The sequence below is a fragment of the Lampetra planeri genome, chromosome 4 (assembly GCF_965212315.1).
Source record: "Lampetra planeri chromosome 4, kcLamPlan1.2.h2, whole genome shotgun sequence".
Lineage (NCBI taxonomy): Eukaryota > Metazoa > Chordata > Hyperoartia > Petromyzontiformes > Petromyzontidae > Lampetra > Lampetra planeri.
The window spans coordinates 10,829,942-10,857,745 of record NC_136110.1 but is presented as its reverse complement, the minus strand read 5'-3'; the positions used below and the strand labels follow the sequence as shown (position 1 = coordinate 10,857,745).

The 27,804-nt window shown below is 43.1% G+C and overlaps 1 protein-coding gene across 1 annotated transcript in view; it reads right to left on the bottom strand.

The window, feature by feature from the left end:
• BIN3 (bridging integrator 3) overlaps nucleotides 1-27,804 on the bottom strand; it is a 169,558-nt gene that overhangs the window by 38,532 nt on the left and 103,222 nt on the right. The window contains exon 7 of the mRNA XM_078593240.1: nucleotides 7,996-8,137. Within this exon, the coding sequence (XP_078449366.1) occupies nucleotides 7,996-8,137 (142 nt within the window). The remainder of the gene's footprint in view (nucleotides 1-7,995; nucleotides 8,138-27,804) is intronic.

Genomic DNA, 27,804 nt, shown 5'->3' with positions numbered 1-27,804 from the left:
TATTTTTATTTTCTTTATACACGCTCGGTTTAAGAAAAATACCTAGAAATGCGCATGTCGTGGCAAATAACACGGTGGGGCTCTACGGCTTACCAAGAATGCATTGCGCTCAGAAGGCAACAAGGCTCAGGGGGGCTCACGAGAGAGAGTAAAGCAGCTGACTTAAGTGGAACAGACTTTGAACCGTTTACATCTCAGCACTCGGTATTGACCCAGATGCCTGCGAGGTGTCAGGCGCAGTAAGGAACACCCAACACGTCCCGGCTTGGGTGACAGAAACTACGCAGCCTCTTGGCCCAAGTGCATATCTTTTCAAGGGGACATTAAGCATAATATGATCCAAAGACATCTGCAGGCAAGCCAGGGTCTCGGGGCGACCATCCATTTATTAAACCATCCAGTAAAAATAATAGAAGTGCTTCTACAACGTGCGAAGCGGCTTTGCTGGTATGTTACCCGTTAGTGACTGCTAAGAAGTTTATGGGGGGGGGGCGATGTAAAGGGCAGGGGAGATAAGGTGGGGATTTTTGTGTTTGTTTTATACGTTTAGTCCCCTAGTGCCAATGTCCACCACATCTTACTTCAATCAGGTCCAGGGTGTGGGTGGGTGGATGAGAACGGATTTGGCTATGTATGGCCATGCTTACTCACTTCCTGCCAAAACACATGGCCAGCTCGATCGCCAGTGCGTACCAAAAGCAGAGGAAAATTCGAATGTCAAAATTAATTGTGCTCATTTAACAAGGTGTGTGTATATGAGAAAACATAACCGTTTTTAAAATATGCAATGAAGTAGATTATGTAATACCCTGCTCAGACAAGGAATGGGTTGGTGCTGATTTTTGTTGGCTGCTGTGGAGCCACTGAATACATATCCACATGCCTATGCTGCGGACCAGTCTGTTCACTTCCCGCAAAACAGTATTAATTTTAACCAGCATGTCAGAATGATGGGTCACGTTCATTCCCATCTGGGATACGGATTCAGAACATTCTGGTGGGTTAAGCACTTTCATTAGCACGATCCAGCAAAAGTACGGTGTCACTACCTGATAAGTTTGTAACACATCTGTCTCTGTACAAACGTCTTCTTCTTTTACAAATGAGCAAATACTGTATCAACCCATGCAGCGTAATTCAAACCAGAATGACCTTTGGAAAATTGCAAGACGATAATGGTTGGATGATCTTTGACCTTCAAAGAACATTTTTTAATCTACTCATCTAATTTTCTTATTATATTAACCACTAAGTTTCCATCAAACTTGACTTTCCAACATCCTGGAACAACAAACAGGCGTCTTGATTGCAAACTAAAACAATCCCCTGCTGTACGGAGTGGCGATACTCATCTCCACGAGCGGCCTTGAGTTGGAAATTCCACATTCCTATGGTAGGGGTCAACTAAGACTATAAACTAAAATATTTGTTATTTTACCAGGTAACGCTCACTGAGCTACGTAGCTCTTTTCAGAAGCGACCTGGGCACAAATGATAGCTCAACGAAGTGGCTTATCCACGTGGAGATTTACAGCAGCCAAATACTCTAAAAACATGTTGATTCTAAATGTGGAGGAAAAATGTGGAGGGAAAAACCGGAAGACCCGGAGAAAAATACACGCCACCACGGATAGAGAGACATGCAAACTCCAAATATACAGCAGGCGTCAGGGTCGGGATCGAACCCATAACCTCCTGTATACCAGGCGAGGGAGTTTCCACAGGATAAGCCACTTTGTTGGGCTATCATTTTGGTCAGGTCACTTTTGAAAAATAGCTGTATATTTTAGTGAGCCTTACCTGAAGCACTTCTGCGGCCGTCTGGAACGCTCTTCCTTCCGATATTAGGAAGCCACTGAAACTATGCAATACTAAATCTAGATTGAAAACGAATGTCTTTCGAATAGCTTTTTTGTGTTTAGTTTGTTGTACCTCCACCGTATCTTTGATTAGCATGGTTGGCTATGTACGGTGCGAAAGAAGTTGAGCATACAATGGTATTGTTCATTTTAGATACCGTCAACACCAGCCAGTGGTCACCTCCAGCCAGTGACCACCTCTGATGACCACCTCTGATTACCAACACGCCCAACCCCAGCCAAGTGACCACCCTGAGAGTTATTGGCGATGGTCTTGGGGAGTCTCTAGCGCCGATGATAGTTACCCGTGGGTTCAGTGGGTCCATTCTCTCCCAAGTAGTTTTTTTGCTGATGATGTTGCCCTTTTTGATTCGTCCCCTTTGCGCCTTCCCACTGTGTGCTTGCCCCTGTCGTTACATTTGTTTCCTGCGTCTTGCAAGGCCACATGTTGCCACGCAAGCAACAGCATAACTGTGATCCCTCTCGTTAACCTTACACGATTACAAACACATACAAGCTCCCGTTTGCACATGCATACATTCACACACTTCCACATGTGCCAAACAGGAATGACCTCCTTACTACACTTTTGACCAGAGCAGCTAGGCTAAGGAAAAAAATACACAAAAAAGTAATGATGCAACCTAACGGGCAAAGCATGCTGCAAGTCAACAGTGAACCACAGTGGACCGCAAGACATGCCTAAATGTGTATGTGCACAGCCAAGGTTGTAATCACACACATGGGAGTACATCTTTAAATAACGGAGGTAAAGTTATGCAACAGAGTCACAATGTAATTCACAAAGCGATGCACTTTTTAAAAATGCATATACCTTACAAATGTGCTTTTGAATGTAAAAATACATATATATAAAAAAGCACATTTCTTTGCAAACAATTATATTGCATTGTGCACATCTCTTTCACGAGCCGTGAAGCAGCGATAGAGAAATCTCAACGCTGCTACGGGGGGCTCGGATGCTGCCGTGGTTTAACGATGATCAGCACGCAGGAACCGGAATCCAGAGGTTGCCGGTTTGGTCCGATCTCCCAGCGCAACAATTGACGCAATGGGGCACGTTTGGTAAATCCCTCGGCCTCTGTCCACCCAGCAGTATAAATGGATACACCCACAGTTGGTTAATTGGCAGGTAGTGTGTTGGTGGGATAAAGTGTGGCTACTCCCACCTCTTCCATGACATAGGGCGTGTGAAAGAGTAGGCCAAACACCATACCCAGTGGCTCTACAAAGGGCGACAATTGTACGCTCTGCGCAAAGTCATTGGCTGAGATGATCGTGACTGGGATTTTAACTCGTAAACTTGAGTGAGCTGAGCATACTATGCACAGATGATGTGGTTTACCATGGTAATGAGATAAAAATGTAATAATGAAACCCAATGCAACTTCCAATACTTTATAATTATGAGTACAATTGGAATTGGTGTCACTCTAATAAGCATCATCAAGACGCTATGATTCACAGACGTAGAGTCTGCTAGTGGGGGGAGGGGGTGGTAGGGGGGGGGGTCGTGATGTTGCTATGTGGTTTACACAATTAGTTAATTAGGTAATTTGCAGGTAATTGAAAAATTCGCTAAAACCATGTAATAGCAATATTAAACAATTACTTAAAAGTAATATCACACAATTTCGTTACTGCATACTATTACACGTTTAATTTACGATAAAAACAATTCAGAAAGTAATTCAAGAGAATCACAATAGTAATATCTACAAATTCTGAAGAACACTCATATCAACACTCATACCAACACTCATACCAACACTCATACCAACACTCATATCAACACTCATACCAACACTCATACCAACACTCATATCAACACTCAATCTATTCATTTTTCATGCCACTATCTGTGAGCTCTTAGGCACTGTATTTATATTTCATGTCCATGGGGTGCGTGTGGCATATCTGAACGCACAGAGTGGAGCGGTGGCATAACGGTTAGTGCACTGCGCTACAAACCCAGCGACCCGGGTTCCATTCCCGCTCACAGACAACACCAGTGACGATTATCTGAACCGGTCCTGGGCCTCCCCTAGGTCGACTCATACACGTACATTTGTACGGTTGGCTATGTACGGTGCAAAGTAAGTTCAACATACATACTCAGCCTCAAATGAGTACCTGGTGCGGTGTGTAAACATCGCCGCTGGGGTGACAAAGGCGGCCGGGCGTGGTGCTGGCCATCCACCCCTTTCGTGTGCCGTGCCGGCTTTCATAGGTGCTCACTAACAGTGCTTGCCCCAAAAGTCTGTTGAGGCTACACGGGGGATCTTTGTCGAGTGTGTCGGCGCACGTCATCAAAGTTCCCAGTTGAAGGCAGAGGAGCGCTGTGTCTGCTCTGCGAGAAACGCACGGCACTGATAATTCACTGCCACCAAATATCACTGTACAGATTCGTTCCTAGGTTGCATTCACAATAATTATCACAGTATAAATTAACACGTTTTCAGAATGCGTTGTGATTTCGTGCAATGCTAAATGGACATCATGAAGAAGGCTTCCGCAGACGGTGGCACTGATGCTGTAAAAATAATCATTGGGAGGGCCGCAAACTGAGTAATGAGGGCAATCGTTCAAAGGTTCACTGAAATTAAAATTCTCAAATGAAGAGGCGAACGACAGAAGAGCTTGCTGACGCAAAAGCTGATTTTGGATAACAAAAATCTACACACCAATGCAGACAGTTTAACCAGTGCGTACTCTCGCATACTACCACTTATTGATCAGAAACAGACACTGACAAAGGAAAATGGAACAAAAGCTAAAAAGTACGCAGATAAGGACAGATTTATGCTTAGAATTACGACTGAAAGACAGAGAAAGGATGACACGTCGATGAGATGAGTTCCTGTTCGCGAGCGAGATGGATATTGGCATCACAAGTACACCAAAGGCCTTTATTCCGCAGTAAATGCAGCATGACTAATGATGATGAATTTATATTTTATATACACAAATCCTGAAATGTTATTAATATCTGTTACATCTGATAAATACGCGACAATTGTAGAATACGAACATTTTCAATACATTACTAAGCCAATGTTCTTTGGGGTTGAGTGGCGACAGTGTAAGCGCATTGTGCCCTGAAATTGGTGGCCTGAGTTTTATTCGCGGTCACAGCTAAAATAAGTGTCAAATTTTACCTAAAACGATCATTATTTTACCAGATAAGTACCACTGAGCTATGTAGCTCTTTTTCAGAAGCGACCTGGCCACAAATGATAGCTCAACGAAGTGGCTTATCACGTGGGAATTTATAGCAGTCAAGCACTCTAAACGCGCGATTCTATACGTGGAGGAAAACAACAGAGGTCCCGGAGAAAAATCCACGTGACCACAGGGAGGAACAAGCAAACTCCAAATATACAGCAGGCGTCAGGGTCAGGATAGAACCCAGGACTTCCTAAATACCAGGCGAGGGAGTTAACATCACACCACTGCAGCGCCCCTCTCATCGACGTGTCAAGTGAAATCTGAACTAATTCTGGCACTACCCTTCTTTAATCCGCACTGATCAGTATAGTGAAGTATGGTCAAACAACCCATATGACTAAAAGGCATTTACACAAAAAAAAATTCACCATTCAGAGGTGTAGGGCTCAAGCTATAATGAAATAAAATATTAAAAAACACTTTTTTTTTAAACACGCTTTAATGAAATGTCCTGTCCGAGCTGCCCCTCCCCCTGCCCCCTATCCCCATCGCCCCTCCACTTCTTTCACATCCTCCGCCCCTGGGCGTGGCTCCCTGAGGCTTGCCGTGACGTAAGGGACCGTGGTGATTTACAGGCAACGTGAGTTGAGCGTGGACAATTAGAGCCGTAAAAAAGATCATTTAAAAATATATTTTTAAACTTTTCAATGATAGAATATAGTATTGTCATCAGTATGACACACCTATACCAAGTTTGCAGTCGATACGACATTGGGAAGACGGTTGAAATTGAGTTACAAGATTTGAGGATACAACAGAGTGAGTTAAATAAAAAAGCGTGTAAAATGTTTAAAAATATATATTCTTAGATTTTAATGATAGAATATAGTCTTGTCATCAGTGTGACATAAGTATAACAAATTTGCAGTCGATAGCACATTGGGAAGTGGGTAAAATTTGAGTTAGAAGATTTTTTGAGGATACGACAACAGACGGAGTGAGTTAAATAAAAGCGTGTAAAAAAGCTGCTTATCTCCATAATCCCTAACTCTACAATTCTACATATTTCAGAATTGTTTTGGGTTTTTTTGTTTCAAATCAAAGTCTTCTTCATAAATATTACAGTAAATCTGCGCGGTATTTTTTTTCCCCACACGAAAAATTGAGTAGTATTTCTTCATACTATTGTATTGATTTCGATTTAAAGATTTCGTGACTGCAGGGATTCATCTTCTTGGTTCTTTCGGTAAAGTCACGTAGAAGGGAAGTAATAAAATAATAAAAATAAAACATAATAAAATGAAATAATTCTCACGACGTTTCGGCTACAACGCAAGCAGCCGAAACGTCGTGAGAATTATTTCATTTTATTATGTTTTATTTTTATTATTTTATTACTTCCCTTCTACGTGACTTTACCGAAAGAACCAAGAAGATATTGTATTGATGTTTCTCATTCGAATGGAACAATCTCTAAACATTTTAAGTAGTTACCAACCAAACTTAAAAAACACGAGGGCAGATTTAAGGGCTTATTTGACGTTATCGTTAACATAAAACAACAAACACGAGGCAATGAAAAATGTTTCTGGTTTTTTTCATGAACACAACGGCAGGTGAAATCTCGTTTGATCATACAAATGTAAAAGCGTATTGTGGCTGATCGAGTGTTTGTCATTCTTGTGGTTACAATGACACCGATGGTCACTCAGCAAACAATTCGGGAGGTGTTGAAATCCACAATTTCCGAATGTCCTTTAATTACATTCACGGGAGCTCAATGATGTTCGTAATTTCTTTAAATCCTCTAACTGTAACGTCCCGTGTTGATGCATTTTTGATCGATGCGTTTACACGTATGTGGATTATTCATGGTTAAGTCTATTTACAATCAAATGAGCGAAAGGCAATACCCTATCGATACTGGCAACCCTGGAGTCAGGAGTAAAAATTCCACATTCCTTGAGACAACCACAGATAAAAAAAATAAGAATATTTTCATTCTAACAATAAACATTTTTGTATGCAGAGGAGATAAGTTTGGTGCATTCCTGTAGCCCACAAAAATGTATAAACAGTGTTTTACACAGGACTAAAAACACGTGTTCAGAATGTTTGTGGCAAACTAAATCAGGCATATATTTTAACCTCTCCTTTTGTGTTATTTAAACTATTCAAATATAAACACAGCATCAAAGAGCGCATCCCGGTCGTTTGTAGCCTCGGCAAAAAAACAAGTTTCACTTGATACTTAAGGAACACTTATTTACATCTGCATAAATTTGTCACTCGTCTTCCCATATTTTTGTTTGTAGCAGTCATTAATTGGCAATGTATGTTGAACTTCTTTCGCACCGTACGTAGCGAAATAAAAAAAAGTTATTTAATCTGGCTGTGTGGTAATGTGGTTAGATTACTGGACAATTGCAAGGTTGGGACTTTAATCCTAGTTGGGAGTGAACTCAGCTCATTATCTGTTTGGGGTCTATAAAATTAATATCGCTTGGTAGAAAATCAGAACAGTTGTGCTATAAGACCCGGCCTCCTTCATGGGAATGTGGAATTGTAGCCACTGGATCAGGGCCACATTTCTCATTCATTTGCGCAGGTGGACACCGACTTTGATCTGAAGAGGCTAACTCCAGAATGCTTGAAAAAAATTACACCCTCCATATATTGAAGGGTTATCATATTTCTGGGGTCACAATACGATTAAATAAAGTTTTATTATCTTAACCAGGTAGTGCTCAGAGTATCTATGTAAAGTACATGTTTTTTATGATAATCACCCAAAACATACTTCATATGAATCTGCAAATCTATTAACATTTCTAGCAACATCTGCAGGCATCTGTACTCAAAGGCCAAAGCCTTTGAGTCTTTGATAACATAAGAGAAATATAATTGCTGCCAAGGCCGCCGCACACAATAAAACAAACCAACACACCTGATGTGTCTTGGCAATGTTTGGTCCCGTCTTTTCACGCTCCTCGTACTTCTCCAACTTGGCCTGGAGCTTCTTGCATTCCTGCAGGGCCTGCTCCCGGCGCTTGACTGCCACGTTCAGGCTCGGGAACACGCTGCTGAACCTAACCAAAGAGTCACAGGGAGGACCAGAAAGAGCATGGATTAAAACCACAGGAGGCTTGGGACAATGGCTGAATTCGGTCTGACAAGAAAACACACGTACAAACACCAAATATGGTAGCTGTGGTGCTCATTAAAACCATGGGGACCAGTTTATGCATATATGTATGTTGAACTTCTTTCGCACTGTACGTAGCCAACCGTGTTCATTGGAGGTGCAGGGGAAGGACAACAAACTAAACACAAAAAGTAGTTTTAAAGAACTGAATTCAAAAGCATGTGTGCATAACAGACATTATGTCTGCATAACAGATATGATGTTGGCTTCCCACAGTGGTACCAATCTTATCAATGCTGGAGAGATTACTTTTGTTGACTCCCTCCACTAGGATTTGAACTCAGATCACGCCATACCAATGTGGAATTTTCACCAACGCCTCCGCCACTTCTGGTCGCGATAATGCACTCCTGTGACCTTGCCTCTGAATGGCTCAGAGGCAGGTTAGCAGTGTCGAGTGTTATTCCATTGCAAATGCATAGACTAGGTTTTTGTACCTTGGTAGAAACCTCTTCTTGAGTCAAAGCCACCATCCCCACAGGAGGCTTCTTTATCATATATGAATTTATATTTCTAATACATATATATTTTTGTATAAATAAAGGATACTCCTGTGATCGTCGTGGACAGTGGCGTTGATGAAGAAAAATAAGATTACACTTTGCAGCAAGGGGGTAGCAGTATCACGTGTTGCACTCTTGAGCACATTACAGCTCTGGCAGCAGACGCAACATACAAACTCTGCCATCAACAGTACTGGTCGGAATGAAATGTAGACCTTGGCGTTCTACCATAACATAGGGACTAAAACTGTGCACAGCAGTGTTATTCTTTCTGAAACCTGCACACCGTGTAACGTGTGTGACGGAATGAGCTCAAAATAATTGTCCACAAGCGCAAAGCGTCGAATTGGTCCCAAGGCCATTCAGATGAACACAATATTCTGCAATTTATTACCTTGGTAAAACGTCAGCAACACGAAACATGGTATTGAGCGCAGGAGATGAAAAAAACGAGTAAATTGTTAAATAAATGAGCACATTTTGGGTATATAGGGATACACGTGCAAAGTACAAGCATTCTTTAATTAACAATTTGCCTGATTTGACAAGAAGAATAAAAACATTATGGAGGTGCAACGTTATCGTGGTAGTTGAATGTTTAATATGGTTGTGATGGTATTTAGATGGTTAAGACGTATGTATGTTGAAATTCTTTCGCAATGTACATAGCCGACAGAGCTAATTAGAGGGACGTGGAAAGACAACAATAAAAAAACATCTGCTTCTAATTATCCGGGTAAAATTTACTAATGTGATCTTGTGAACTGCGCACTTTTTTGTTTCGTCAATTTTAGTATCAACATAAGTAAGATAACTAGATTTTTTATTTTTACATAACGAGATCAACTTTAGCATATTCAGAAGCTGGCGGTGAAAATGCTGCAAGGGAAAGCGCCGCAAACACGTTTCACACCAAAACACACACACGAGCAACATATTTCAACATTCATGTGTGGGATATTTTAAGTTTAAACTAAATTATTCATCAAGATATGTTGAGGCTGTAATCCTGTTACATTCATAAGGACGGAGCCATGTAACAGCGAGGTTTCCTTTTTTAACCGGCTAGACGAGAAACCGAACCGATGGACACAGCTTCCTACACCCCCGTCTCCATCTCTGTCCACCCAGCAGGAAAAACGAGCGCGCCACAGTTCATTGATCGGCCAGGTCGTGTGTGGTGGTTTAACACATTCCTGCGGAGGGAGCTGGTAGGAACGTTGGGTTGCTCGGTCAATGGCCAGGGTCAACGGCGGCATAGTGTATTCCGCAAATATGGCCGACTGTGAGGGCGGGCACAAGCCGGCGTGAGTAGGTTAAACGTTGAGTTTTATAAGGGCACCACGGGGTGACCAGCCCCTCCCCACCCAGCCCCACCCCTCCCTCCCCACCCAGCCCCTCCCTCCCCACCCAGCCCCTCCCTGCACGACGGACGGACGGACACAATAATCCCCTGTGGGCTGGTGTAACCAGGAGGTTCCTACCAGAAAAATTGTGGCTCCTCACACATCTTCCAGGAGGTGTGGCTAGCATGGAAAGAACTGACCACTATCACCAGAGCGGAGCTCTCTGTCTGTCGGTGATTGTCAACCTGGTTTCAAGGCTGATGGAGGGAACTCGAATAGCTCTGTCGAGCAGAGGCTCTTCCACCAGCAGTGAAGTTGGCAAGCGATTGCATGGCTGCACCTTGCATCCCTCCTTTGAACACTTTTTTGCAGCGATTTAAAGTTAACGTTTTGATGACCTCATTCGTGACATCAACCGACACTTCTTAAAGGGACGTAAGAGGTAAAACAGGAATTTCCACGCGAGGTAATAAGCCTTTCTTATCTGCGTCTTGGAAAGCGGGAAATAAATACACAACTCTCATTCATTGCCATTAAAATGAAGGATGTTTGTCATTTAAAGACAAGGTCAAGGTGTCGCTACGTTTTCACCACCTGTCTGTAGGTGGTTGCCAACCAAGTTTAAAGGCTGAAGTAATAAGCGTTAAGAATTTAATAAAGTCGAAAGAGCATCTCAGCGCAGCCTATTTGTCCAACTTCAAAATTCCTCATTCGAATCTTTATTCGTACAAGACCTTCGCAGCAAAAGAAAGAACTCAACACTAAAAATCAGCGAGCAAGATTTGTCAAACTGTTAAAACAGACCACCGTGATTCGTTATAACGGTGCTTTAAAAAAAAAAGCCTGGCAAACAGCTAGAGCAGCAGCAGCGGCAGCAGCAGGAGGATTAAAACAGTCTTTATCATTGATCTACAACAAACAGTGCCGTGCAGCACACTTTGCCTTCATAAATTATGTAACCGTCCGCTGCACCGCTCCAAATTAGTCAGCACCACGCTATAATGGCTCTGAACCCCCCCCCCCAAAACGTAAAGTGAGACTGCAAAAGCAACAGGCTACCATGTGGAAGTAGTTTTGACGCCCCCACAGTCATGTTCTCACACACGGGCCCCCCCCCTCTCTTCCCATCCTCGGCCAAACGCCCCTGGGGCTGTACGTTTCAGCTGTCGTTTCCTCCGCGCTCCCCATGAACCGGGGATAGCCGCCTCCGCACACCGGTCTCGTCTCGACTGCCCTGCGCTCTCGACTGCCCCTACCCAAGGCTGCCCTATCCAAGGCACTCCTGTTCATTAATGGTGGCCATTAGACACCGGGTTTTTTTTTTGCTACGTTGATAAGGATTGTTGTATGTGCGAACTTCTTTCACACCGTACGTAGCCAACTGTGCTAATCGGAGGTTACGGGGGAAGGACAACAAACTAAACACAAAAAGCAGTTCTAAAGGAATTGATTTGACTAGAGCCAGAAGTCGCTGCGAGGATGACTGGAGTTCGTGTAAAGGTTTATGCTCCTTGACGAAACCAGCAAGGTATTGTGGTTCATTTGCGGCAAGCACTTTATGTGCAATGAGGGGCCGTCCATAAATGACGTCACGCGATTTTGGACGCTTTTTGACCCCCCCCCCTTCGTCACACGGCGTCACAACAAGTCAGACCCCCCCCCCCTCAAACATGACGTCACAAAGCTCTGCCCCCCTCCCCCCCCCCCAAAATAAAACATGCTTCAAATCGCTTTAAACTTCTAGATTTGAAGCTTTCGTGACTGCAAGGATTCATAATCTTAGTTTTTTTCGGTAAAGTCACATAGGTAAAAATAAATAATAAAAATAATAGAATGAAAACAATTATTTTATTTTATTATTTGCAATATTCGATGTTTAAAATAATTATTTAATTTCAAATAATTTTTATTATTTACTTTTACCTACGTGACAACCGAAAAAACCTAAGATTATAATCTTAGGTTTAGCGATATTTATCGCTTTAAACTATTGTCATTGTAGTGCATATTTAATGTGGCGCTGCACTCTGATGTTGTAGGAGAAAACATTTATTAAAAAGTCTATTTAATTAATAGAACGTGTTGTCTATATTTAAAGTTGCGCATTTTGATGTGACGTCACATTTCTCACCCCCCCCCCCCCCTTCGTCACACATCGTCACAAATGACTGACCCCCCCACCCCCAGGTGCGTGACGTCATTTATGGACGGCCCCTGAGAGCGACCTTATGTATTCGTTCAGTAACTGGAAGCCAATGCAACTCGGCGAGCAGCGGACGGACACGGCCCGATCTATCTAAATCACCTATACTGCAGTACGAGGTGATGGTACTTGAGTGTTTTTACAAACTTTTATTGAACTTGCCGTGTTGTCTGTTTATATTATTCGTAATCTTTGACGCTTAATATCTTCGCATCTAAGAAGCCTAAAGAGCTGAAATTTTCAACACACACCCGTCGCCTCCTCGCGTGATAATTCAATATTTCATTTAAAAAACGGTACAGGTCCCGCCCATCGTGGTCCTTTTCGTGTTTTAACAAAATTTTACTCATTATTAATCATACATTTTACCCCCCATTTTTTAAGTCACAAATGGTCACGCCCACCTACAACGGCAAACGGCTGGACCAATCACAGCGGCTGTTGCTGTCCAGCCTATGACCAATGAAAGGAGCGCTTCTTCTTAGGTTTTTTCGGTAAAGTCACGTAGAAAGTAAAATAAAATAAAAACAAAAATCACGACGTTTCGGAGGCAACACAAGTCTCCGTCATCAGGTGGGACCGTCACAGCCAGATTAGCTGTATCAAGTGAGGCAATGATTCAAGATGTAATCCCTTAAAAGCGAGTTGAGGGGGGAGGGAGAGGGAGGGGGGAGCTCATCAGACTATGGTAGCCAATGAAAGGAACGTATCGGGAGGGAGGGGGGGCGAGGCCAAAAGGGTGGGCGATGGACGTGGAAGCGCTTGTGCGCAAGCGGCCAATTACTGCACACGCCAACACAATGGAGCGATTGTGCGCAAGCGGCCAGCCACTGCACCCGCCAACACAATGGGCAGAGAGGAGGAGGGGAGGTCTAATACACATGATAGACAAAAGAACGAAAATGATGATGGGTACAAACTTAGGGGGAGCTCATCAGACTATGGTAGCCAATGAATGGAACGTATCGGGAGGGAGGGGGGGGCGGGGGGGGGCGAGGCCAAAAGGGTGGGCGACGGACGTGGAAGCGCTTGTGCGCAAGAGGCCAATTACTGCACACGCCAACACAATGGAGAGAGAGGGGGAGGGGGGGTCTGATACACATGATAGACAAAAGAACGAAAATGCCCATGTTTATACCAATGCTGGCTGAACAATTTAGAGAGTACTGTTAAAATAACTGAGGATGTTAACACTCGGTAAAGTACAGTAAAATAGTGCCTGTCAGATAAGATGGTCCAAAAAATTTGTGATTAAGTCTTTTTTGCGTGGTTGATAACATCTTTCCAATGATTACTAAGTTTGTACCCATCATCACGGTTGAAATTATGTCTGTGTTTGTATATTTGTATGGCTTCGTGTACAAACCTTTGATGGTAGCCGGAAGGTTTGCAGAGAACCTTGGTCTCGGAAAAGACAATTTCATGAGAGCCCACCGAGTTGTAGCAATGATCGGCCACGGCAGAAGAATCAGTTCTGCCGTGTTTCAGATCTGACTTGTGCTCGCGGACACGCTCGTCATGGCGCCGGAGCGGCCGCTGTGCTGCCCTCTTCACGCGACAGCAACAATTACACAAAACAATTAGGCAATAAAAAAAACAACACGCTTTCCAATGCACACACTTTATTTACACTAAAAGTAAATCATTTGTTATTTTGACCCCAGAATTAATCAAATTTTACGTGTTCAATATTCGATGTTTAATTTTCTTTATTCAAAACACCCACTTTTATTGAGCACATAGAATTTCATTCATTCCGGGGTGAAAAACATTTATTTTCTACTTTTGTGTGCAAATAAAAGTGTGTGCATTAAAAAGCTTGTTTTTTTTACCCAATGTTTGTTTTAGTATTGCTTAAGTTTCTTAATGCGCACGTGTACAGAGGCCCATACTTTTCCCTTTTCGTAACACTGGGCCAGGACAGCAGGACGAATTCCACATTCCTACGTTTGGAGTCAATACCTTCAAAGGGCAACCACATGACTTTTTCATGGTTATTTAAATTTTTAGAGCTCATGTGCTTTTTTTGTATATACAAAGCAGATAATTTAGTGCATTCTTTTAGCCCACAATGGTTAATGTCGGGAAACATTGCATTGTGAATGTTTTGCGGCCAACCAAAAAAATTTAAATGTTGCCCTGCCCTGGTGTGTTATTTAAACTATTCACAAAAAACAGTGTTACAGACACATCGCAGTGTTTATTAACCTCAGCAAAAAAAGCACCATTAACCTGACCCTTATGGAACACTTAATTATACCTACATCAACTTGCCTGCTTACCCTTCCCATATCTATGTCTGTAACAGTTTGTTTTCTTGCCTATAAGATGACAAAGAAGCAAAAAACCCTTTTGGAGAGATAAAATGAAAACACCGTTCGGATGGGAAAACTTTGTTTAATCTGCTCCGGATGGCACTCTGAATTCCCAATCTTCCGAATTACTCGCAATCACACTGTTTGGAATTAAAATACTGGTTGGGGGTTGACCCAGAAGATCATCTCTGGCAATGATAAGGAGCATAAATCATGACGCCTGAACTTTGGTCTTCCTCACAGTGGCTTTCGGATAGTCATCAAACAAAGACGGCCACTGCATGGCTTGTTTTCAGATGCGCTTCTGCGGCTGTCCGGAGCGCTCTTCCTTCTGACATCAGGAAGCCACTGGAGCTATGCCCTTTTAAATAATCAAGATTTTAAACAAATTTCTTTAGAAATGCTACTTTTATTCGCATGGTTCGCGACGTATGGCGCGAAATAAGCTCAAAATACAAGTACAGAAAAAGCCTGATATATAAAGTGGGTCAAGTTACATCCCGCTAATAAATGTTTAACATGAACTTCATGGGAATTTTATATTGCTTGGCGTTACATCGCTGAGGTGAGAGGAAGAGTCGAGGTATTCTTTTGAACTGTGGCTCTGCGCCCCCAGATTTTTCGATTGAATGTTGCATCCGATTCGTGAAATAAACCCACAACACTTACAATTCGAGTGGCTTTACTCTCCAATGTGCTGAACTAGTAACTAATTGGCATGTTTTGTTTACGTGATAAACCTTACTAATCGGGTGTGTCGGGCGGTGGAGGGTTTAACAACACATTTCGATTTACGCAATTTCCCCCAAAAAATCCTCTTGTGTATAATATTGGTCACGAAAGCCTACATGTTAAACTTATACTGTATTGCCTTACAGGATGTGTACATATATTTTATCCAATGCCCCTGCCCATAGGAATGTAGAATTTTCACATGTGGCTAAGGGCCACTGGGAAATGATCACTGCTTAACGCCTCTTTGAACATGGAGAAGATTGTGACTGACAACGTAATTTTCAACCACAAGCCTGCAACTGCTGTACCTTTCAAGAAAACACTAAAAACAAAATGTAGATGGTGTCACTACAGGTCTTAACATAAACATACCATTTCATTTAGGGTTCAATCGCAGTTCAACCTCATTTAAGTTTCAATCTTACGACCTCCTTTAATCTCAAAGCGATTTCCATCTCTTTGACTCCATGGTGCATTGTTTGTGAGGTCATCATTGACTGGGCTTAGATAATTTATTTTGATGCATCTGTAGTGACATGGAATTGGTCACTAAGTAGCATAGCGCTGGTTGCTGGCAGAGAAGGGGATCTGCAGTTGCAGCAGCCCTGTCTGTCAGCAGGTCACGTGACAAGCCAGGGAGAGGGATGTAGGGGAAAGGTTACAGAGGGGGCACGTGAGGGAAGACCGGGAACCCGCTAGTAGGTTCTAGAAGGGGGGTGTGGCCGGGGCGGAGCGAGGAGGATAAAAGGGGACCCCGAGTGAAGGCTCGGGGCTGTTGCCTGGAGTGGGATCCCCTCGTCGTGCTGCTGGAGTCTTCGCCGCCGTCTTCATCTGCTCGGTGCCGTCAGTCAGGCAGTCTGCCAGCTGTCCTGACTGGGGGCTGTCGTTACTCTGGGTGCACCGTGAAGGCTGTTAATAGAGTGCCTCCTACTCTTAGTGTCTCTGAGTCAGTCACTACACATACAAACAGCTGCCTGTGCCTCACCTGGCCGATAGATTTGAACCAATGACCTTACAAATGCTGGCTGTGTGACCTGACAATTGCATAGATATATTCTCCTGAGCCACCCAGACGTTAAAATAAAGGGGAAAAAAATGCAAATCATAGACTAAATATTGACAATTCAGAAGAGTAAACAGGCTCGTGCGGGATACATCACTCAACACGGTGATGGCCGATGGACGAGGCTGGTGATGGAATGGCATCCAAAGGACAGATCTTATCTCAGCGCACAGACGGAGAGATGAGATGAGTTCACACGCAGGAATGAGATGGATGGCAGCAGCACGGGACCATGGGGGAAGGTGACAGCGTGGGGGAGGCCTTCATCCAGCAGTGGATAGACAACGGCTGACGACGATGATGGTTGAGGATGGTGATGGTGAAGCATTACTTGACTGTAAACAGTCTCTGATGACATACTCTTTAGTTTTTTCGGTAAAGTCACGTAGGTAAAATTTTAAAATAATTTTTTTTTTTACTGGAGCGGTTACACCTGATGACGGAGGCTTGTGTTGCTTCTGAAACGTCGTGATTTAATTTAACTTATTTAAATTTTTTACCTACGTGACTTTACCGAAACAACCAAAGAGTATGAATCCTTGCAGTCACGAAAACTTCGAATCTAGAATTAGTCTCTGATGACATTTCTCGTGCATGTTACGTGAAGTTCTTCTTCACGTTACACTTCATAGGTCGCAAAAGCCAATCTTAGACAGATTATATATCATACATTGAGCCATGCCTTTTACTATAAAGACACCAACGTTTACATTTCGTGAGGTCAGACTGCAAAGCGTAAACATAAACATATTGTACTCACATGCAATGTTGCGAGGATAAATTGTTTGTAAAATTCCTTGCATTTGTACCAAATTTTCTTGCGGAACGGTTTTGTTTCGAGCGTTAAAGCCTCCAAATATAACAAAAACACATCTTAAGCGTTTGGCTTACTCTACGGCATCCATTTCCAATCTAAACAAACACATCTGCCTCTGTCATGTGATAATGTTAAATGCATGATGGTTGGATGAACACGTGTACTGCAAATTCTGCTCTCTCACCATTCCTGCGTGATTAGCAAGAGGGAGAGCAGCGAGTACAACTTCACAGAACTTTTGTCATCTTGATTACTGCGGATGGAATTGGGAGAGAACCAGGGTAAACAGAACTGGTGGAAACTAGTTTTGAGCTGGCTGCAAGATGCCTCGAGAGACTTGATCTCTTTCTCTCTCTGCCTTCCCACATGCTGAGTTGTTGGGACTGAAAATCCCTTCCATGACCAGGCAGTTTCCTTGATGGCTTCCAGATGTTGTGATCAATGAGACATTAGCCTTGAATACAATGACTAAGCATGTTTTTACGGGGTGCTTTTATTTCATTTTTCCCCCTTTCCATTGTTTGTTTTCACCGCTGCCATGCCAACTTGAGCAAGCGTGTGGAAAATCGATGCATGTGACAAAGGGTTCATCCGAGGGAAGAGGGCCAACCATGTGGTGTCTTGGAATGAAATCACATCCAAGCTGAATCCACTCTCTTTTCCTTTGCAAATTTCAAGCCATAACTGACCCACCACTGAATGTTAGCGTTTTGGAAATTATATCAATAAAAAACACTGGGTTTGAGATTTTTTTTAAGCTTCTTTGTGTATAACCCGAGCAGTTCTATTCATATTTTACTTTCATAACTTAAAACTCTTGTTGTTTTCTGAAAATGTATAGACTTAAATCATTATCAGGTGAAAATTAAAAGTGTCCCTGAGCTCATATCAGCATTGAGCTGAGCTCATTTTCATGAGTGGCCCTATAGCTCGTGGTTAAAATTCCACATTCCTATGCTGAGGGTCAGTGTCCCCACACAATAACTACTGATGACCTCGCACAAAGTCTTACTCTTGCACATTTATTCAACGGGAACAATTCATTGGCTAATTTTTTACAAAGTCACACTAAGTTAATTGTACCACGTGTTGTACATTTACGATGTTTTTTAAAATAAGTTCCTTACTTGCAAAACTTGATCCATTAATCATGTATTGTTGATTATTATTGTTGTTTGGATTTTATATCTAGTATTGCGTCTGAAGATCATTTAACCCCCCCCCCCCCGTCAATCTCAGTAGCGTCACACACTCGGCTTCAAGTTAAATCGTTCATTCATGAAAACTCTCGCCACAAGATTGTTCGCATAATGTCCAGCGTTATCGCCACGAAATACAGATCACACTGACAATCCTAGTCACTTATTTAATAAAATAAAACATATGCTACAGACACTCTCCCAAATGACAAGCTTTAAGCAGCTGCCTATTTCCATACTTATACACACTGGACAGATATTCGTAATAAAGAGTATGTCATGCTGACTTAGTGGGCGGGGGGGGGGTTCCACTGCACACTCTAATGGCACTTTTCTGCATGACTCACGCATGTTTTGTATAGCCGATGCGGAAGACACGATACACACGGGTTGCGATGACCATCTCCCCCTGGGAACATGGAGTGGTAGCCTACCTTTGTGCAGATGGCAATTGCTTCGCCTCCTCCGAGGTCATTCCACATACAGCGTCTGACTCTTGTTACTAGTTCCGTACATCACAGGGCTACGCAGCATATATGGACGTATTGGCGGTACACAGGTGCAGCATAACACACCGGTTCTCATCAAATTGTCTAAAATCTAAATTAGAATCAGCAAATCTCTTTAAGACCTTTTTTTACCCTGTTGACAAGTTTGGCGCAATTCGAAGGTTTATTTAATCTACTGAGACTTGCTAAAAATGGTCAATTTTAACCACTGATTTGGGTCCGTTGAATCGAGGAACCGTCCCGACCAAGGCTAGGGTACGTGTAGTCAAATCTGCCTTTGTAACATGGACCAGCCAATCGTCATCAGGTTGGATGCTATACGGGAACAAACTGTGAAGCTTCGTGTTCAGCTACTCGTTATAACAATTGTCTTCCGACTGCTTCGACATCACGAGAACTGATTTTGACGCGCCACCCCGCAACATTTTTTGACCGGGGCTGCAAATTGCGGGAAAATATAATAATTATTGTGAAAAATGTGCTTCTTTTAATACCGCGCACCACCGGTGTACTGCCAATACGTCCATATGCTCCATGTTACATAACACAACTCAACGAAGCTGAATGCTGCACCCTTAGGACGAAATATAAAGAAAGATACCATGCAAGCGGATATCAGATAATTACCGCTGAAATCCTTTAAGGTGACCCCTGACCTCTGTGCCATCAGCCCACCTATCCAAAAAAGGACTCTTGTCTGTTAAGTGTATGCTGCATCGTTATAGCCAACTGTTATGTCACTTTGAATTTGCAAAAGCTCACTATATTACACCTGTGAAACTTCTGGACATCTGTGAAAAAGAGCTTTATAGCTCATCGGATTCCTCCAGTATAAATATTCTGATTCTGTTTACAACTGTCGAGTATGCACATGCAGTATAATGAGCACATGTCAACCTATTGTGTATTGATACACTCGGTATGCATCTAGGGTGGCAGAGTGGTACAGTGGTAACACTCAAGCCACTCCGCAATAACTCCCTAGTTCGATTCCTGATTCGGGCGCCTTTCTGTACAGAGTACGTTCTTCTCCCTGTTCCGAATGTGTTTCCTCCGGGTGCTCTGGTTTCCTCCCATAACTCAACAATAAGATGTGCAATGTAACTGGTATTGGCCAAACATCCTGATGCTGATTAAAGACCTGCAAATTACTCAAATGGGATTACGAAAAGCGACATCGCCCCATCCTGTGAAAACTGGGCAGGATCCTCCTGGGACAAGAGTCTTGAGATTCAGTGAGGCTTTCCTGGGTAAACATGTGTAATAATAATGATACATCTAGCAAGAAGGGACATGTTTGGCTTTGGAATATAGTTGCATGCACGTTATGTTCGGAATTTCACGGCGGAGAAGGGTAAGAAACTTTACATTTCCAAAACGAAACGTGGTAAGAAAGCATTACTTATATAATTAAGAATGGGAGGTTGTATGTATATTCTTTGGTTTTTTCAGTAACACAAAATTACTTGATACAGTAATTTTGCTGTGACGGTTCCACCTGAAGACGGAAGCTTGTGTTGCCTCCGAAACGTCGTGATTTAATTCAGTTGTTTTTTCATTAATTTTTTTACCTACGTGACTTTACCGAAAAAACCAAAGAGTATGAATCCTTGCAGTCACGAAAACTTCAAATCTAGAATTAGGTTGGATGTATGTTGAACTTCTTTTGCACTGTATGTAGCCAACCGTGCTATTCGGAGGTGCGCCCTACACCGTAGAGGGCAACGATCGGGATCAGCAGATTTCCAGAGAAAGGGAAGAGGGGGGGGGGATAATGTAACCAAACAAAACCGAAATGAAACAAAATTGTCATGTTGTGGGCACGTGCAGGATGGAGGGGGTCCGTCTATTGAAACCGGTCGCTGGAATGATTACCCTGAGGTCGGCAATCAGGGGGAAGAGCTACACGTGGTAGGATATAGGGAGGGCAGCAGCAAGCGATAGTGGGGTGTTGTGGCATCGACAACATTGGCTGTGATGACCCCTTCACCTTGATCATACACCTACCAGTGGACTGAAAATGTCTTTACTCGCCTTACTGAAGCAGAAGTAATATAATTTGACGATTCTTTTTTTTACTACTTCTAAGGGATGCATGGCTTAGCTGTGCCTTCCATGTCATTACAATAGTAATGCAATCAAGTATGCTAATAGCCGGGCATGGATTACTGACGTGAAATACAACAAATGTATTGGTTTAAACGAATTCCGGTTTATATTACTTGCTGCATATTATTCCCACGCCTTCTTTTGGGTTCTTAGTCGAACATTTTAACATTCTCAGCAAGTAGAAACAACCTACTTTTTATTTTGTTGAAGTTAAAACTGTAATGTAAGAAAAGTTTGACCTTAAAAAAAACGACTCAATACTCTGCCTGTCAGGCTTTCCAGAATCCACTTCGCAATCCACAGCATGGCAACCCCAGGCACATTTTAGAATTACGAACATCTTTCTATCAGGCCGGTCAGTTAACACACAGAGCTGCATTTGATAGAAAGCTGAATAACATTATTTTTTACTTACTAAGTTTTCTAAAACAGCATAAACATATTTTAACGACCATTTCACGTTAGCCCAAAAGGGGCCCTACAGTTTATCTGCAGTTCAAATCACTTATGTAAGCCTCTGGGATTTCCTTGGTAAGCTGCAGATTGCAACGACTCGCTGACCAGAAGGGGAACAACACATCTATGTCTCCCACGCCTGGCCAGTACATGATACCACTTTGGAGAGGTTATGCTATGGAGAGAGAGGCCTTTTCCTAGAAATGTGGAATTCCAACAAATGGTTTTGAATCAGTAATCTGAATGGCTTTGAATCAGTAATGTAAATGGGTGCTGCAGAAACTCGTTCTTTTGACTTGGAAAACGTATTTTTTTTACGTTTATCACATTTGCATAATCTACAGCTGGGAATGTATGTTTATCGTGTATTTATATGTATGCCGGGCCGCCTTAAAACCAGATATTGTTTTTCAAAATGTGATGAGTGGGGAGAGACTGGGTGTGGCCACCAGATGGTAACATGGTCATGTATATTTAAAAAATGTGTTGAAGGAAAACAAAAAAAACTATTTGGATTGAATGCCAGTTTAAACAATGGAGATGCTCACTGCTGTGAACCGGGGGGTTCCCATCACCTTACGCTGGACTTCAGTGTTCAAAGGCGATCGTGGGACAAAAAGGTTACTACTACACTTTTAGAGACGTTCCAAAAATAATCGCAGTCCTTCAAGTCTTTTTGATGGAATCGGTGCATATATTACCCGGTCTGATATACGCTTCGGAGACATGCACACCGACAATGAAAGTGGCACAAAAGCCGAAAATTACACAACTGTGCGTGGTGTCGAGGTGCACGCTTGGAACTACAATGAGCCGCGGATTCGAGAACATATTCATTTTTTGGACAATTCAGACCGTAAAGCAAAAGTACAATAATTGGGCTTGGTGAAGACTTCACTAGAAGGGTTCATCGCCTTTGATCGAGAATAACGGCCAAGTGGCAGCCGAAGGAGGCAAGGCGTACGAGGGTAGGTACACGGCGGAGAGATGACATCGGCTCGTACGCAGGTGCTTGGTGGATCGTTACATTGCAGGATAATGGGAGACGGTGATTGGCTTTGGGAGGCCTTCATCCAGCATTGGATAGATCATGGCTGATGAATCCAACAAAGACGTTCAACACCAGGTTCGTACTTCCATATTTTCATTATGGGCAGCTATAATGAAAAAGTGCATTTTTAAAATATATCATGGAATCTTTGATCAATAATATTCTAACATGTGAACAAAGTTAACGTGGGTTTTTTCTTAACCTAAATGGTGTTCACCCATCCTTAAATAACAGAGATTTCCACGAGTAACAGCTCATTAGACAGTTCTTGGTTGAATGAAAAGTACTACTTTGCGAGACCAGAAACTTATATCCTAAAATTAACCTTAAATACAAATTACATGGATTTTTTGTAAGTAAAAGGGTAGTGTAATAGCGCCGGCTGGTGGACAGCAGCGGCAACTGTGGTGGACAGACGCCGGTGAGGGTGTGCACGGTGTGGGCAGAGAGGAGGAACTAGGGTAAGGATCATGGAGGACCCCGTCTGGAGGCCACTGGAGTCTGCTAGCGGGTTCGAGAAGGGAGGCGCGGTCAGGGTGGAGCCAGGCCGCGCTGGTAGGATAAAAGGAGTCGAGAGCGGGAGCTCGAGGCTGCCGGTTCTGGGAATGGACTCGTCTCGTCGTTGCTGTCGTCCCGTCGCCGTCGTCGCTGAACGTCTCCGCTAGATATTGCGCTACGAAGGATAGTAGTTGGCTATCTCAGTCAGCGCCGTCAGTGTTAGACGGTTCGTGTTACGTACAGGCTCGGTTGAGACCGTCAAAGTTGTTAATAAAGAAACATACTTTGTATATAAGACGTACGCATAGGCATTCTGGCAGGGACTGTAACTGTGCAGAAAACAGAATATTTCAACATTCACGTCAATATTTTTTTCCCGTGTCCCCACCCTATTCCAAAGACAACACAGTTGTATCACATTTGGGATGAGGCAAATGTTTACGATGGTAAATGAGCACTTCAAAAGCTCACTGGGTGACCAAGACTAACCAATTTGACAAACGACATCTTTGGCATGCCGCCAGCTTTTTCTGAGATCCAGAGCGAACACGACAAAATAAGCTATGCTCACGTCAGGTTGCAATATTTTTTTACGTTTAAAACACAAGAAAGAAACCTGGTGTCCGTTGGGGTTTTCACAACAGTTTGAAGTACACGCAAGATTAAGATATGTTTAGACACAGCTTCAATAGTGTGCTGTTTGTTGTTGGCTGCTGAGCAGAGCACCCCACCGCTGAATTATCTCAGTTTTTCAAGGACGCATTGTGTGTAGGCGTAAATAATCCAGCTGGTTGATGCAGTTATAAAAGGGTGACTCAACTCGGCCATCAGACCCATGGGGGTCAATAAACGAAATTCTACTTGATGGTTCTTGCTACGGATAGACCGGTCCCCTTCCATAGAGATGTGGAATTTTAAACACCGGCTCAGGCCTGATAACAAAGCTACACACTTCCCCGATTTATTGTCATCATAACTGATATAAGTTGATGTAGATGGATGTATTCTACGTGAGTGTCAATTGGTATAATGAGCATAACATCGCTCAGAAGCTTCTCGCTGCATTACCCGTTTGTGGAAGCACGCTCAACTACTTGATTGCCAGCCCTGGGTCACTCTCTACCGTCTCCTTGCTGGTAATAAGAAAGCCAAGTTATAAGAACGCCAAACTGAATGCTACCCACAATTTGCAGTTGATTATATCTTCAAACGTGCCAGTAAATCCATCACAGGCAGATCAGGCGTACACAAGCCTAAATGCACATTTAAGCATACACTATTGAAGACATTCATAGTCTAATTTTTTTTTTTATCAAAACAATTTAATGTTGGTTCCCATAATTGGTAAAGTGGCATGTTTTTCTCATCTTGGGGGCGGCTGTTTTTAGGTCCTGCGTGGGATTTGCTAAACGAGATCCCTATCTTGCATTGGCCAAAGCATACCCCCGTGCCACATTGGACTCTGCAAGCATTTATTTGCACAGAAAATACTGCAGGAAGAAACACCCGGGGTTAATATACTTAATGGTTAACCTTTATAGCAACTGGCACATGGAAACAATTAAGTGGGCGTTTTATTATTATTGCTATTTATTATGTGCCATGCAGCCAAAGCTTACGGAGATGATCCGGTTAAGGCATCTATATCCATTCAGGGTGTGATGGACAACGTTTGAGATTTACACGTGCTCGAGAATTACGCCCTGCACTCGCAACATGTCATCCTTCTTGACGGGGTACTGCTTTACCGCTGTGGTATTTTTAGTTGTCGGATCTTAAGACGGTGCAATGACAAGCTTACCAACTCTCAGCCTGTGGGCCACACTTTCCACGCGAATCGCATCTGGGAGAAACGTGACCTGAAACGACCGCTTTGATTTTCTCTTTGCATTTTCCTTGCACGGTGTTCATTTTCGCCCCCCCCCCCCCTCTAACCCCCACCAGCCACACAAGACTGTCGATGTGTTCAAATCAAATTGTCTCAAATGCTCCAACGAACAGTGCGGCGGTGCTCATCCCTGTTGGTACCTTTGAGCCAAAAGGAGGACATTCCGTTTTGACGTGCACGAGGCTTCGTCTCGCCACGGCATAACTGCTGTTGGGTTCACAGAGGGATAATGCGCTGATTGGAGCCCTGACTGGGATTTGAACGTACACTTTATTGATTTTATTCTCTACCAACGGTGACACTCAGCCAGACATAAATGTTATGTAAGCAACAATAAGAATGATATCAGAACTTTTTAATGGATGCATGTTTTCATAAAACTTCAGTTGCACTAACCTAATGTCAGCATTATGAATTTTTAAGTCTCCAAATTTGTGTAGATTGTCATGTGATAGTATTGTTTTTTTAATGACGTAGTTTAGTGAAAGAGATTCAACGTACATATATACGTACGATTTAAGAAAGGCAGTGTCTCCCTGCTCAAACGAACATGTGATTGGTCACCATCTCCACATATGAATGCGTTTGGCTACATACGGTGCGAAATAAGTTCAACATACATACATACAAGCTTCACATTACACCGATAAACAAGAAGAGACACACATGGATTACAGAATAAATTCAAATTAGAGACATAATATTGCCTGTAAGGAAAATTAAGCAGGCTTCGGGCAGGGCACATCATGAGAAGGAATGATGGCTGATGGACGAGACTGGTGATGGAATTGCAACCAAAGAAGAGAAAGTGTTGGATTGAGACATCAAAGGACTCTATGGGTAGGCCTTCATCTAGAAGTGGGTAGGCCTTCATCTAGAAGTGGGTAGACCATGGCTCCAGTAAATCCACACGTGTATGTGATGTATTCTAATTGTCACATTTGAATAAGGCCAACTGTTGATTTAGAATTTACCCGCAAGATTTTAACTGTGTTATTTTATGGGCAATTTATAAACCAGACAAATAATTTCTCCGCATAACAAAAACACGAATATGTTTATGAAACTATTTGTTTTCATACAGCTGATAAATTCCCCAATCGTGACATTGAATTTATTTATTTAAACAAATAAAGTTCAACCAAAAAATCCTTTCCATTAGACTGCCATTTAAATTCAGCAGTTACATCATGTGCGTAGGTTGGGAGAAAATAAATCAGATGCTCTCTTAGGTAAAATTCTATTTAGTCTACATGGCATCATGGGAAAACACATGCAACACTCTTCAAGCTGACAAGAGTACATGTGCAGAACAACCGGATGTAGCCAGTATATATATAAAACATTTAATATAAAACGTTTTATATATATTGATGAAGATAAATGGAGACAGTATTTTACATTTTCCAGCAGTAAGGGACCAATGAAAGTGTTTAAGCAGTACACGAGTTGCTCACAATCGGAAGGATTTGGATTTAAATCTTGTTTGGTGGTCCTCAACAACCCATCACCCCTCAAGGATCGTTCAAATAAGTCCACAGTGGTTACATTGGGTAGCGATTGGCCGCTGACATTTAACTGTGGAATCTCACCCCACTGGATCAGGACGGCCAAGAGAGAAGAATGCCACCTCAATGTACATCATTTGAGCCGACGGACACTTACGCGTTGCCTTGAATAGAGTTTCACCTAACCACCACATCGCTTGCAGAGTACGCTAGAACTCTCCACGGCAGCGCAATTCGTGTCCACCTCCTCTTTTTCTGCAATATTTTGCTGTCTTTTCTTGGATTTTCTGTTTGCACATAGTCACATAGTCACTTTAAGATGTTTTACTGGTAGGAACCTCTGGTTACACAAGCCCACAGGGGATTATTGTGTCCGTCCGTCGTGCAGGGAGGGGCTGGGTGGGGAGGGGAGGGGCTGGGTGGGGAGGGGCTGGGTGGGGAGGGTGGGGAGGAGCTGGGTGGGGAGGGGCTGGTTGGGGAGGATGGGGCTGGGTGGGGGGTGGGAGGGGTGGGGCTGGGTGGGGAGGGGCTGGTCACTCCGTGGTGCCCTTATAAAACTCAACGTTTATACTACTCACGCCGGCTTGTGCCCGCCCTCACAGTCGGGCAGAATTCTGGGGAAGGACAACAAACTAAACAAAAAACAGTTCTAACGAGATGAGTTTTCAATCTAGATTGAAAATTGCATTGCTCCAGTGGCTTCCTCGTATCGGAAGAGCGGTCCAGACGGCCGCAGAAGTGCACCTCAAAGCGCACCTGAAAGCACGCGATGCGTTCACCGCCTTTGTTCGATGGGGAGCCAAAAGCCGCTGCTGCAAGGATGGCTGGAGTTTGTGTGATGGTTTATGCTCCTTGATGATATCAGCAAGGTATTGTGGTTCGTTTGTGGCATGCACTCTGTGTGCAATGAGCATGACCTCATCGTGTATTCGTCTGACAACCGGAAGCCAACGCAGAGCAGCAGGCACCGGACGGACATGGTCGGATCAAGCTCAAGTACAGGCTCTGTTGCTGACACTCATATTGAAATGACTCAAATTCAAATGAATGTTCAAAGAAGTTAAAAGTAAAATCAAGATCAGATATCACCATAATTCCAGTATAAATACTGGAAAACAAGCACTACTTTTCATCACGGGTTCCGCTATGACTGTGGCGAGATGTTGCAATAAAACACAGCCCTGCCTGACCAGAGTCATTCCTTGGGTTCTTTACATGGATTGAGCTGGCTGGGGTGGCTGGGGGGTGAAGGCCCATACGTCAGAACATTGAGCCAACACCCACTAACATTCTGAGTTTGAACATGTCAGCCACCTTAAGCATCTCCCTGCTCCAATGTGCAGTGCAAGAG